Source organism: Sinocyclocheilus rhinocerous, unplaced genomic scaffold, assembly GCF_001515625.1.
Source record: "Sinocyclocheilus rhinocerous isolate Xijiao unplaced genomic scaffold, SAMN03320098_v1.1 scaffold302, whole genome shotgun sequence".
NCBI classification, from domain to species: Eukaryota; Metazoa; Chordata; class Actinopteri; order Cypriniformes; family Cyprinidae; genus Sinocyclocheilus; species Sinocyclocheilus rhinocerous.
In genome coordinates, this window is record NW_015638976.1 from 142,634 (window position 1) to 156,407 (window position 13,774).

A 13,774-nucleotide genomic window follows, 5' to 3' on the forward strand; every position below is an offset into this window, starting at 1 on the left:
TTATCGTTATTGTCTGTTGGCGTGGATGCTAATATCGTTAATCGCTGAATTATCGTTATTGTCTGTTGGCGTGGATGCTAATATCGTTAATCGCTGAATTATCGTTATTGTCTGTTGGCGTGGATGCTAATATCGTTAATCGCTATTGTTATCGTTACTTTCTGTTACTTTATCGTTAGTATATAGTATACAGTTATCGTCACAGTTATAGTTATCGGTGTGAACGGACCTGTAGCCTATTCCAAATTCATTAACATTACAACAGCGTTAATTCATGTTCACACGTGTTGTGAATTAGGTAGAAATGTTCTGTGAGAAGAAGCTGTGTATAATTTTGAATAATCTACGCAATTATTAGTGAATGAGACCCATTGTTTTTTCTGATTAACTGTGTTCAGAGACGCATGATACCGTGCAGTGATCGTTGTTTTGTGTCTGCAGGTAGAGTACTGCGCCTGCGTGATTCCCGGAGACTGCTGGAACCTCATAAAGGAGTTCATGCAGAGTTTTCTGGGCTCAAGCACGCCCGAGCTGCCGGCCGTGTTCACCAATAAAGCCGAGGGTCTGTACACGCCGGTGGACTGCATGGACACCATGAGCCAGTACCTGGAGCTCTTCGGTAAAGTGCGCAAACAGCAGGTGCTGCCAGGCAGCGGTGTACGCTGAGACCTGAACTCAACCCGCGCAAACGCCACGGAATCACAGCCCTCTTTACAGTCCTGCGAGGAGTCTCTGAGAGAACTTTATACCAGCAACAGGAGCATTTCACAAATGACTGATTCAGTCGTCTTTACTGTTTGTAAGAACAACGTAAAGCATCCGTTCCTGCCTTTGTTACTTTATTTGTGGCTCTGGATGCTTATTTTCTGTGTTTACACTTGTGTTTGTGAAATAAACTGTTCAATTTGAATTGTAATCATTTTATCAAAACAAAATGAATGTGGTGTTGTTTCAGTGTCGTTGAAATACCATTGTAGTTTTTCTTGATATTTTGAATTCGATTTTTTATTTTATGTTTTCACTTCAATTTTAGCTTTGGTAATTTTGTTGTCTTTTGTCATTTTTATTAGTTTATTTTAGCTCTTCAACTTAAACTAAATAAAAATGAGAATTGTTGCTTTGGCAACTAGCTAAAATAAAATGTAACGTAAAAAATAAAATAAAACAAACATTTATGTCAAGTAACAAAACTGTTTTTTTTAATGGTTTTAGTAACTAATAACCCTGAATCAATATTTACAGACCTTTCGTTTCAAATCTAATACTTGGTTTTAACTTATCTTGAATCCATTTTAATGACAAACGCTTACGTATAATGGAAAAATAGAGGGTAATTGGCCTGATAAACCCTCTCGAAAACACAAAACAAACACTACCAATGAATAAAACACAATTATTCAGGCACTTACTTAATGGTAAGTAATGATTTGTGGTTTATCGTTAATATATTACACTTTCATGAAAAAGTGTCGTTTTTCTTATAAAATGCATCATTATACAAGTTAGTATTGGTTCTGGTTGCATTCTCTTCTTCCAGACCAGCAGGGGTCGCCAGTGTGTTTTGAACACTTCAAAACTGAATCAATTTACGAAACGATTAAATTGAAACAAAATCTCCGTTACGAACCATTTCTGAAAATTTGCGCTGAAGAGCAGTTAGTTTCGCCAAAACAAACACGTTTAAGATAACGACACCCGTTAGATCTAAGAAGCATGAAGGCCTTAATTTATTGGTGTTTGTACAGGAACACCACATTTGCATTTTCCAAATGCAGAACAGATGAATTGGCTAGAAAAGACCAATTAATTTGAATATGCATGAGCAGAACACACCGTGGATGAATGCCAAACCACATGAAATCAGCCTTAGATTACATATGAGCTTAAATTAGCATGAGCCAAATCACAGCAATGCTAACCAACACATTCTGTTCGAAACCGAAAGACGTCGCTGTAATTTTGGTACTACGTGGTAATACGCATTCACAACTTGCGATATTACAGTACAGTAAATGTGAATTCCCCCAACACATTTTACTGAATCTTATTAAGTGGTAGGATAAAACTCTAGAGCCCAGTCGCAAAGCATGCTGGGTAAGCATTCTGTATGTAAGCTACTTCACCATGAACTGCAAAGTCCATACTTCTTCAAGCTTTGTTCACACATTTGTATCTTTTCCACTGTTGGGAAACCATCAGTGTTAATTTTATATGCGCTTGCTTATGAAATGTAAAAAAGATATAAATAAATAAATGATCATGTTATGGACAAGGTTAATCTGTTCAACTGACCCCGCCTCTGGAGCTTTAAAACCTGACGGACGCCTCCACAACCGATGAGCGACCGGCTCCACCGCGCTACCGATCTCCGTCTCGACCAATCAGAACACGGTCGTCATGCGATTGATCGCTCCTCGGCCAATCAGAGCGCAGTGACGCCGGCGCTGGGCGAATTCGGTTGAGCCGAAAATGGTGACAGCTCGCGCGTGCGGATGATGGCGGTAAATAACAGCCGAAAGCGAGTGTGAAAAAACACGCAAATATTAACCGTCATTTAACTCGTCAGACGCACTTCACCGGCTGTTTCGTGGAGGACTCGCGCCGGGGGGCCGTTTGAAAGCCGATCGGTGGCTTTGCGGTGTGAGTTTATCCTATGGCTGTGGCTCTTGCTGGTTTTTGTTCAGCGGGTTTAAAGTAACGAATCTCTCGCGCCGGTATAAACACGCACACAAACACACCGATCGAGCGCCGGTACCGGAACCTCCCGGATCCGCAGCTGCCGCGGATTCCGCGTGTCTCCCGGCGGAGCGTCTTTTGTTCTGTGAGTAGCGCTAGCGGGTTAGCACACACACACACACACACAACAGAGACAGACACACACACACTCGTACCATAACACACACTCATATAAGTGTACACACACTGCATTGTGTGACAAACTCTCAAATATTAATGAAATATATACAAATCACACTCAGTCATACATTAAAAAAAAACATTTGTATATATTCACAAACACAACTGCACACTCTTACATATACAAACACACCATAGAAACCAGTTCAGGAACAAATCAAAATGCAGATTCTGTTTAAGATCAGGATGGAACCATTTAATGGCACCGATTTGTGTGTTCAAGTGTTTTTTCATCCACAGTTTTCATTCTGCATGATGAAGTCTTTTACACTGTGCATCGGCAGGACACGTCTGCTCTGATGCTGAAGCTCGCTGGTTCTCACAGTGAGTAATATTGCTTAAAAAAGTGGTGCGTTGCATTCAGACATGCATGTTTTCAGTTGTCTTTGACCGCAGTAATGCATTACTTACTTGAAATAGTAACTTATGTTACAATTAAAAACATTGTTATCTTATCTTGTTCTTAGGATGAGTGCGGTCATGGCGTGTGGTTCCTGACTCCAAGTGCTCATGCGTGTTGGGAGACATGGATCGCTGTAAGCATGTGGTGCGGTTCCGTTTGGGCCACGGCCACTCCATCCTCAACCCGCAGATGTGGCGCTGCATTGACTGCAGCACCACAGAGTCCGTATGGGCTTGTCTGAAGTGCGCTCACGTGGCATGCGGCCGCTACCTGGAAGAACACTCCCTGAGTCACTACCAGCAGACGCAGCACCCGCTAGCCATGGATGTACGTGAACTGGACGTCTTCTGTTTCGCGTGCGGCGATTACGTGTTGAACGATAACGTCGAGGGCGACCTGAAGCTCCTCCGAGGGGCACTATCTACAGTCCGCAGCCCTGGTCAGCGCTCCCTGCGGTCGTCAACATCCGATGGCGGAGTTAGAGTGCGCAAGGTTGCGCGGGACGGTGCTATGCAGACGGCGTTGTGGCACCGGCGGGAAACTCTCCTCCAAGGTGCCTTGTGCCGCTGGAGGAACCGGCAGCAGGAAGAACACAGGAAGCGTGAGGAGAAACGGGAACAAGAGCGAGAGGAGAAGCGACGGCAACGCAGGGAGGTCAAGAAGCGGCTCATGGGAGAACTAGCCAATGTGCCGCCGAGGAAAAGTGCACGGCTGCTCACCCAGGCTCCACGTCCAACACTCGCACTTATTCCTCGGAAGTTCCGTGAACCTCCGGAACGACTCCCTTCGGCTCCCAAACAGTCCCTTCTGTCACTGTCCAACAAACCCCTTTCACGCAAACCGCTTCGTAACGCGGGTCGGTTGCACCGATATCACACCTCACAGTCGTCGCGGCGCAGGAAGCTAGCGCCCGGGGTCACGGGACTGCGTAACCTCGGGAACACGTGTTACATGAACTCCATTCTCCAGGTGCTGAGTCACCTGCAGAAGTTCAGGGAGTGTTTCCTCACACTGGACCTGTGCGAGACCGAGGAGCTGCTCGCTAAGACCAACCAATCGCAGGGAGCCCTCACTGCGCTGGGCCGCTTGGGGAGGGCGAGCGGAGGCGCCTTTAGCAAACAGAACGTCCTGCCCAGCCTGAGCTCGGCGGAACTGGTGCAACCGAAAGAGCCGCGGTCCTCGGCTCGGCAGCAGATGTCATTGTGTCACGAGCTGCACACGCTCTTCAGGGTCATGTGGTCGGGTCGGTGGTCGCTGGTGTCTCCGTTTGCCATGCTGCACTCCGTGTGGAACTTGATCCCGGCGTTCCGCGGATACGACCAGCAGGACGCGCAAGAGTTCTTGTGTGAGCTTCTGGATAAAGTCCAGCAGGAACTGGAGTCGGACGGACCCAGGAAACACTTCCTGATTCCGATCACGCAGCGGAAACTGTCCAAACAAGTCCTCAAAGTGCTCAACACTATCTTCCACGGACAGCTGCTCAGCCAGGTGACGTGCAACTTACCCGTTTTCACCCGTGGTTCCCAACCTTGTTCCTGGAGATCCCCCAACACTACTAAATTAAACGCACCAAACTCAGGTCATCACCTTTTTAGTAGAGACTCGATTTTGGTTGTGAAAGGAGACATGCGAAATGTGCAGTGTTGAAGAGCTCCAAGAATGTGTTTGGGATCCACTGGTTTAGATGTTTCATCTTGAATTGATTGAATAAATGCATGTAGGACTAAATTACGGAGTGAATTATCTGCAATAATCAATGTTTCTAAACTGAACTTGCAGGTAACGTGTCTGTCCTGCAAGCACAAGTCAAACACAGTGGAGCCGTTCTGGGATTTGTCTCTGGAGTTCCCAAACAGATACCACCGCATGGAGAAGCCCAGCGCTGCGGCGTGTCAACAGAGCTGCTCGCTGTCAGAGATGCTCGCCAAATTCACGGAGACGGAGGCTTTGGAGGGCTGCATTTACGCCTGCAACTTCTGCAACAGTAAGTTGCGCCTTTCTTACAGACATCACAAAGTTGTTGATGCATTTATCTAAATTTCCTGCATTTTCAGGAAAGCGCCGTAAATCGTCCCATAAGCCCCTGTCCCTTTCGGAGGCCTGTAAGCAGTTACTCATCTGCCGTTTACCTCAGGTGCTGCGGCTACACCTCAAACGCTTCCGGTCAGTCAGAACACCTCCCATGTTTTACCTCGATATGTTCGTTAGTTGGAACCAGGGGCGTCCAAACTTGTTCCTGCACAGTTTAGCTCCAAACACAACTGAACCAGCTAATCATGATCTTCAGATTAGAAACTGGTTGGAGTTAAACTTTGTAGGACGTTGGTCCTCCAGAAGCAGTATTGGACACCCCTGGTTTGAACTCGCCTCATGCTAACGATTCCGTCCAGGTGGTCCGGTCGGAACCACAGGGAGAAGATCGGCGTCCACGTGGCTTTTGATCAGGTCCTGAATATACAACCATACTGCTGCTCGGACGCCGCTCTGACACCGCAGAGAGAAGCCTACACCTATGACCTATCTGCTGTAGTGATGCATCATGGGAAAGGCTTTGGCTCAGGGCACTACACGGCCTACTGTTATAACACTGAAGGAGGTAAGTCGCTCTTCCCAACTAGCGAACTGCGTCAGAGTCAATGTGGACTGCTCACAATTGGTGCGAACGCAACCCTCGGTGTAAGCAAGCAGCTTGCATGCTTCACATTTCTTGCAATGCAATTGCAACAGACGAATGCAAGTTTTACTTTGTGCATGTTTTGGCGGTAGAAGCAACACTTTCCATTGTTTACTCCAAAGTTATCAAGCTACAGTGTTAGCCAGTAGCACTCAAAGTCTGTGTTTGGGGTAACACAATTAACGCAAGTTACGTAACAAGATGACTTTTTTAAAGTAACTAGTAATGCATTACTTTTCAATTACTATAGATAGATTTTAGACAATTTTATTGGTGTACGTCAAAGTTGTTGTGCATGGTTTGCCACAGTAACGGTGTTTGCGTTGCAGGTTTCTGGGTTCACTGTAACGACTCGGAGATGAACGTGTGCAGTGTGGAGGAGGTGTGCAGCACTCAGGCCTACATCCTGTTCTACACGCAGCGTTCCTCTTAGACCCGTCTGTCTCTGTATCTCTCGCTCTCTTCTCTCTCTACCTGTTTCTCTCTGTCTCTTTACACTTTACCCAGGGCATTGAGGACCAAACTACACTCACCTGCAGGGTCCAGAACAGCAGGGACACACACACAGATCAGCCCCTCTGCTGTCGGCGAGAGAGACAGATGGACGCTCATCCTGGAGAGAAATGCCACAGCAATATGATCATCACACACTCTGAATCAGGAATTCTTCACCTTTGATACTGCGACTGTTTTCTACTCTCTTTCTATTCGGGACGAAATTCAGGAAAACAGAAAGCCTCTTCATTTACATCAGTGGTAAATGACGAACAATCTTATGACGCTGAATGTCTAGTTGTATGTATGTGTTTGTGTGTGGAAGGGTGTGACTGCTGACCTCGGACCCTTGACCTTTGTCCTGTATCATGAGAGCACCTGTTATCAACTTTATTGATTGTGTGGGATCTTCCTGATGATAGTGAATAAAAATAAAAAAAAATCATGAAGCCCTGAATTACTGTCTGCTTTATATTTGATGCACTTCATTGCTGATGTTTGAACTGATGAGTATACAGACAAACAGGTGTTTGAAATCTAAAACCATTTAACCATCTTGTTGAAGTATTATACATGCAGATTTATGCACTCACAGTAGGCATATACATGGAATATTTGTGTTTAAAAATGAATTTGTCACTTTAAATGACTTTTAAAGTATTAATTAAAATTCTTTTAAGTTGAGGAAAAGCTATTTAAAAAAACACAACAGCAAAGAAAAGACAGAAAAAAATATATATATTTGTTTACCTGCATGTCCTGTTCACTGAGAACATGTAAATGTGTTGATAAGTTAATGATCTATTAACTTAAAATCTCAGAAGGTGCTTTATATATTTTAGGTAAAATGGGTTTGGATGACGAAAATGAATACCTTACACAACGATGTAATTTTAACCTGAAGCCTGTTTGTTAAATAAGGTCATGGTTAACTACCCATAGCAATAATGATACAAGTCGCTGTTAAATTTGTTCAAACAACACCAATGAAATGGTGTGTAATTAAAAATGTATTTACATATATAATTTAAATGTAGGTGAATTTAATAAGTAATTATCTCACAAACACCCCAGAAAAGAGGAAATAATTCACTGTAACTTGCTGTCTAGGTCAAAAAATCTTGTCAGAATTAATTATATTCATACCCTCACAGCATTGTCAAATCCAGTGACTAGTTCTTCTTCAAAAGTGCTGATTTTAGTTTGTTGAAACTAGTCTTTGTTTCTTGGTAGAATTACTTCTAAACCAGCCAGTAAAACTGAAATTTACCGTTACGAAATCTCGCGCCATTTTAGCATTTAAATTTCCTCAGGCGGGTAGCCAGCAAACGGTCCGTGGACGCGACTATGTGGACGATGTATCTATTAAGGTAAATCTAAAATAAGATTAAATTTAAAATGATTGCTGTATAAGCAATATTAAAGCGCTTATCTTAGCGTACTACATCCGATATTAGCCATTCTGTCCTCGTTTCTCTTTTCCAAGCACAGTTTGTCAGACCAATCTTATTTACATAATGTTAATTAAAGAAAGCTGCTTCTCATTAGAAATATAATGAAGTGTGTAAGACATCCATCTGAGCACCCGTTTCATGAAGATATTTTGTAAATTTCCTACTGTAAATATATCAATACTTAATTTTTGATTAGTAATATGCATTGCTAAGAACTTCATTTGGACAACTTTAAAGGTGATTTTCTCAATATTTAGATTTTTTTGCACCCTCAGATTCCAGATTTTCAAATAGTTGTATCTCGACCAAATATTGTCCTATCCTAACAAACCATACATCAATGGAAGCTTATTTATTCGGCTTTCAGATGATGCATAAATCTCAGAAGGGTGCTCGCGAGCGCCCCCTTTGGCTATGTGCCCTCAATGTGCACTTTTGCCGAGTCCGCACTGGGGCGAGCTCCGCAACAGCCTTCTACCCCACAGTCAAAGCGGCATTACGTCACGAAAGTGTTGACTCAGAGGAAGACCGCGAGGGATTAGGGTGTGATTTGGGACAGGGCCAAGGTCTCACCCACTTCTGGTATGATGGGAGGGATGCGTCACAGTTAGAGTTTAAGTTCTGGACGTGTATTTTGTTCACGTTCTTCAGCTGGGCAACAGGCAGAGCTCAAGCCAATCCCAGTGTTTCCACAGTGTGACCAGGAAGAGCGCAAGGGCGAGGGTGGCGCCAACCCGGGCGCGCGTCTTCATGAGGGGCGTGATGAAGTTGGCCATGGTGGAGACGAACACCAGCAGTACCGCCATCAGGGCCAGGATGACGTTGATGAGTTTTCCCAGCAGAGCTCGGGCATTCGCGTTCTCCACGCCCTCCAGCTGCACCACCTGCTGCTGTTGCTGCTGCAGCTCCAGTTTGGTAATGCGGGTGAGGCAGGACTCTACTGCTTCCTGCATGCAAACACACACACACACACATTTGTGTTGTAACACTCAGAAGTGCCAAAAGTCATTGTAATTCAGAGTTTTTTTTCAGGGGTGTCCAATCCTGCTCATGGAGAGCCGACGTCTTGCAGAGATTAGCTCCAGCATGCTCCAAAACACCTGCATGAAAGTTCTAGCACAGGCCTACAGACTACAGGACTGTGAGTAGCCGGTGTTTTTCATTCGTGTTGAAGCTCTGCAGGACAGTGGCCCTCCAGAAGCAGGATTGGACACCCCTGCTTCTTAAGGTTGGGAACACGGCACATTTGCGCCCTCTTTGTTATTGTTGGTCACCTGGATGTCTCGCGCTCTCTCGTACGACTGGTACGCCACCTTCTCCTCCATGCTGGCCAGCTCCTGCTTCAGATTGCTCATCTCGTTCTGATGGAGTTCCGTCAAGTCATTGAGTTGCTCTTCCAGACGCTCGTACCTGGAGGAAAGAGAGAAGAAACACGCCTGAAGATCTGGCTCTGGAAAGCGTTGGATCTGCTGTAGGTGCTGCAGTCTTACCTGTATCGCTCCTCCTGCAAGCACTGGGTCATGTAGCTGTAGTCGCTTTGCAGCTGCGCTTTCATGTCCTCGATGGCGTCCTCCATATGCACCTGACTGACTTTGATCTCCTGCAGGCCTTCCAGCATTGTATCCCAAGAGGAAGACGAGGAGTGGTGGTGATGATGGTGGTGGTGATGTCCGTCCAGTCGCGGGCTGCCCATTGCTGCTCCCGCCCCGCCGGAGTTGCTACCACCTGCTGACCCGGAAGTTGCGCTGGAGCACTCGTCGTCGCTGCCGTATTTGGGGCTGGAGACCAGCGTGGCGCTGCCACTCAGAGCTCTGGGCGTCTCCTCCGTGTGCCCATCCTCCAGAGTGTCCTTCAGGTGGGCGATGTTGTCGGCGCTGCCGAACTTGTTGCGGATGAGACTAGCGAACTCTCGGGGTTTTGAGACGACGGCGGTGTGCGTGAGTGCAGAGACTCCGCCCTTGACTTCTTTCACCACGCCCCCTCCAAAACCACTGATTCCCGCTCGCATATTGGCACCTACGTCCTTCAGCCCCTGCTGCATGTCCCTCAAGACATCTTTGGGTTGCCGCGCAGGACCATTCTGCAGAAAAGAGGATAGAAGTCATTACCCTGGAAAATGCAGTTGGAAAGGGCATGCATGCATGTGAACTTACCTGCTCGATCTCTTTGAGTTTCTTGTGGTAGTGCTCAAGCTTCTTGTGCAAGTGCGCAATAGTCTGCGCAGACTTCTGGTTCTTCTTCTCAAACACGTGTTTGATGCGCGACGCCTGCTGTTTGTCCGCATTATGGGCCAGTTTGAGATACTCGGCCACATTATCATCACGGGCCTCCTGTTCCACGCGGATCTGTTCGGTGATCTTCAGGATCTTCTGCTGCAGGTGTTCCAGCGCCGCTCGTGTTCTCTGGACCTCGCCGCCTGCCCCGTCTAACCCTGCCTCCACGCTGATGTTCCCGTCTGACCCGCCATGGCTCACGGAGGGTGGTAGACTGAGAGTAGACACTTCGCTTTTATCCAGCTGCATGTAAACAATGAAAACATGAGCACATGAAGCTGAGTTGCGCTGTCATGCTAACAGAAACATGAAACATGCACGTAAACATCTCATGTGAAACCACACGCTAATTTTAACACCCTTTGTCATGCGCAGCAGATGCACGAGTGAGTGGTCACATCTGTTTACAAGCTGAACAAAAACTCACACGCTCAGAGTGAGAGGCACACAGCGTGACCCACTTTCGTTCTGAAAATATCTCTACGTGCACAACATCACACTAAATTAAGAAATGAAATCTGCAGAAACATCTATAGAAGTACCGGTATTTCAATGTATAAACAATATGCATGATAAGACAGCACTCACTATAGAATAGTAGCTATGCATCTGAAATGAATCATTCATAAATGCAACGTCACAATTCACTCCCCAAACACGCTGGATGAGTGAATGTCACGCGTACACAAAAGAAAGTGGCAGCAAATCTCAACCTGCAATACCTCGTCTGTAAACAAATCAACGTGCATCAGAGAATGCATTTCACATGCATGAAAAGATGCATGCAACCTTTCCAGAGCCCTGCTGCATATGTGTTCAGAGTCGCACTGACACAGCAGGGTTACTGCAAGCCATGCATCTTCACATGCATGCAACAGAGTCACGTAACATGACACAACAGCACACTAGAATGCGTGTTTCTCTGAGACGAGGTTTGTTGTGTTACATACACATGCATGCACATGAGGCAGGGTTCCAAAAAAGGTTAGCGCAATCTTTTAACGCATGTGAATCTGAGTCATGTTACCTGCCGAGAGCATGCGCGTGTGTGCGCATATACAGGCCGCTGATGGACACATTTATAAAGTAGGTTGAAGCTAATCGGTGGGGGACAGAAAACACACACACACACACACACACATGCATGCAGCGTGAATCAGGGATGTGTGTCAAATGACAGTGGTCGAGTTAAACGCATGAGAACAAATCTGCAGCTGACTTGTGACATGCAGAACAGCGCGTGAGAGAGAGAGACAGACGGGTGATGATGGACAGATGGATGGATGGATGGATGGTACAACACAGGAACAGAAGATTAATTTGCGATAAATTACCATGGTCTTCAGTCCAGGGCATGCAGCTTGACTGCAGAGACGTGTAAGAGGGCCATATCCCTCCTGTCTGTCTCTCTCTCTCTCTGTCTGTCTGCGTTCACCCCACCCCTCTCCTCTAGCTGTCTATCTCTCGCTCCAGTCTGTCATGGTTCATGCTAGAGTCAATATCGGCTGCGGTTTCGTGTCTCTCATCTTTGTCTCACGTTTCTTTCTCGTCTCTCCAGTAGTGTGTTTGTCTGAGTGTTTCGACGCGGCTGCAGAGCAGATGAACAGAGGGGGAGGGGAGTTCAGCGGAGCATGCGTCACACACACACACACACACACACACACACTGCAGCATGTACAGGCACACACACTCTGAGATTAATCTGTGTGTGTGTGTTTCTTTTCATTGTGTGTTAATGAGAGTACAATTGGGGAGTGTGTAGGTGTGTGTTTTCACAGTGATAAACACATTTTTAAGGGGTATGCGTGTGTGTGCGCGTCAGTCTCATAGCAACACACTTCTTAACAACTGGGTCACTATTATGTTGAAGAACAGTACCTGCTACGTTCACGCGTGTGACGCGCATCTGAGGTGAGTTTTCTTATTTAAAGGAATATTTCAGGGTAAATAACACAATAGGCATCTGTGGCGTTCGGTCGATTACAACACAAAAATAAGGTTGATTCGCCCCTCAGTGTGCATCTGTAAACTAATGGGAAACAGAAATGCACTTAATGCAAAAATAAAAGTTTGAAATACGCAAAAGTCACCATGAAATTTCAAAATGTATTGAATTAATTTATTTATTGAATGTTCCTGGTCTGATTGTGAACAATTGTTTTTCTAAAGACAAACTTCGAATTTAGAACTGGCTCCGCCTCCTTTACAACCGACGACGTTACCTAAGCAACTAGCCTTAAAAATGGTGACTAATAGTTGAATATCTATGTAGTCATAGTTTCCTAAATCTAGCTAATAGTTAACATGGTAGTTTAGTGCCATCTAATAAATTGCGATACAGTAAAAGTTAACATTTGTATTTTTAAATACAGGTTATTCAACATCACGTGATGGCAGTAAAATGCAATTTCATGTTGACCGTGAACATGTTAGCTTGTTAATATAATTCACTTACCAATCCAGAGAAATGGTCAATTAGCACCACAGCAGCAGAAACCAAGTACCCAACTAACAAAAACATGCTCTAAACGTTCCCATTAATTTATTAAATTTTATTTTTGACGTTTTAGTGACGTGATTGTTAAATTTGAATGTTCCCTCAACACACAAGTAGTGTTCGCACAAAATTTATTTTTTATTTAGAATCAACAGATTGAATATTTAGGGGAACGATTTATTTGTACAAATCAATCGCACACACCAGAGTTTCTCTTCATAAACGGCTTTATTACAAGAACAATTAAATGTCAATCTACAATACAATATTTATCCGTAAAATAAATACAGCATATATTCTGAGCACTTTAACAAAAACAGACATGTGCAAGCTACACTACTCAAAATAACAAGTGCAATTCTCCATCAACGGCAAATAATCTGGATATTAAAAGGATATTTACAGACAGGTCGCAGAAATCTACAAGTATCAAGATATGAGAACCATCACAGAGCAAGAACAGATTCAGTGAATGTTTGCTGAAACTTAACATATCCAACACTCAATTAGTGAATGTAGAAAGCTTAGTGTTCATATCTGTGATTACGTTTATTTCAAACAAACGTTAATGGGATGTTACTTGTATTTCCATGACTACAAGTAAAACTGAGAGTGTTTGTAAATATGCTGTAGCTGCGTTCACGGAACGCAAGCAGAACAAATTTCTCTGCAAATTCTTCGTTTAAACATTCATGCACTAACTCCCGCACTAAATTTAACGCAATTTACAAAGAATCTGCAGAGACTTCATTCAGCTCGTGTTTCGCAAACGACGCCAAGTGTTTACTTAAATAAATCTACATTGTAAAAACGTAATTGCAGCTCCTTTACGAGAGTGGTGTAATGGCAGCTTAGAAGGGTTCGAATTATAAAGAACTTTTATGTGTGCAAAAAACAACAACTTTGGCACCAAACGTTAGTTAAAATTAGCTACAAGTATTGTGCAATGAAGCAATACATTTGTATACATGCACACCGAAAAAAATCAGTGTTTTATAATCTGTCGTGTTGTTCGTAATTAAATTTTGTGGTACCACTGAGAGACAAATTCTGAATTTTTTC

At 44.5% G+C, this 13,774-nt stretch overlaps 3 protein-coding genes across 6 annotated transcripts in view; 2 read left to right on the forward strand and 1 right to left on the reverse strand.

Moving 5' to 3' along the window:
* The window catches only part of med20 (mediator complex subunit 20), a 23,480-nt gene extending 22,678 nt beyond the window's left edge, over positions 1-802 (forward strand). The window contains exon 4 of the mRNA XM_016566171.1: positions 442-802. Coding sequence (XP_016421657.1) covers positions 442-666 — 225 coding nt within the window. The 3' untranslated portion in view covers positions 667-802. The remainder of the gene's footprint in view (positions 1-441) is intronic.
* Positions 803-2,375: 1,573 nt separating this feature from the next.
* LOC107750674 (ubiquitin carboxyl-terminal hydrolase 49) lies at positions 2,376-6,938 on the forward strand. 4 transcript variants are annotated; one of them, XM_016566174.1, is made up of 8 exons: positions 2,376-2,821; positions 3,157-3,265; positions 3,384-4,807; positions 5,099-5,303; positions 5,374-5,482; positions 5,710-5,915; positions 6,323-6,375; positions 6,501-6,938. In XM_016566174.1, the coding sequence occupies exons 3-8, from the start codon at positions 3,443-3,445 to the stop codon at positions 6,669-6,671; spliced, it is 2,109 nt and encodes a 702-aa protein (XP_016421660.1). In that variant the 5' UTR covers positions 2,376-2,821; positions 3,157-3,265; positions 3,384-3,442; the 3' UTR covers positions 6,672-6,938. The 4 variants fall into 4 exon arrangements, with proteins under 4 accessions (XP_016421660.1, XP_016421659.1, XP_016421661.1 ...); XM_016566173.1 differs by having other exon boundaries at positions 3,157-3,240; XM_016566175.1 differs by lacking the exon at positions 3,157-3,265 and having other exon boundaries at positions 2,376-2,501.
* A 1,636-nt stretch (positions 6,939-8,574) lies between these two features.
* Positions 8,575-12,579, reverse strand: LOC107750675 (transmembrane and coiled-coil domains protein 2). The gene is made up of 5 exons (XM_016566177.1): positions 11,550-12,579; positions 10,096-10,458; positions 9,433-10,022; positions 9,217-9,352; positions 8,575-8,889 (listed from the first exon to the last, which is right to left on the reverse strand). Exons 1-5 carry the CDS (start codon positions 11,550-11,552, stop codon positions 8,590-8,592), a joined length of 1,392 nt encoding a protein of 463 aa, XP_016421663.1. The 5' UTR covers positions 11,553-12,579; the 3' UTR covers positions 8,575-8,589.
* Positions 12,580-13,774: the final 1,195 nt, after the last annotated feature.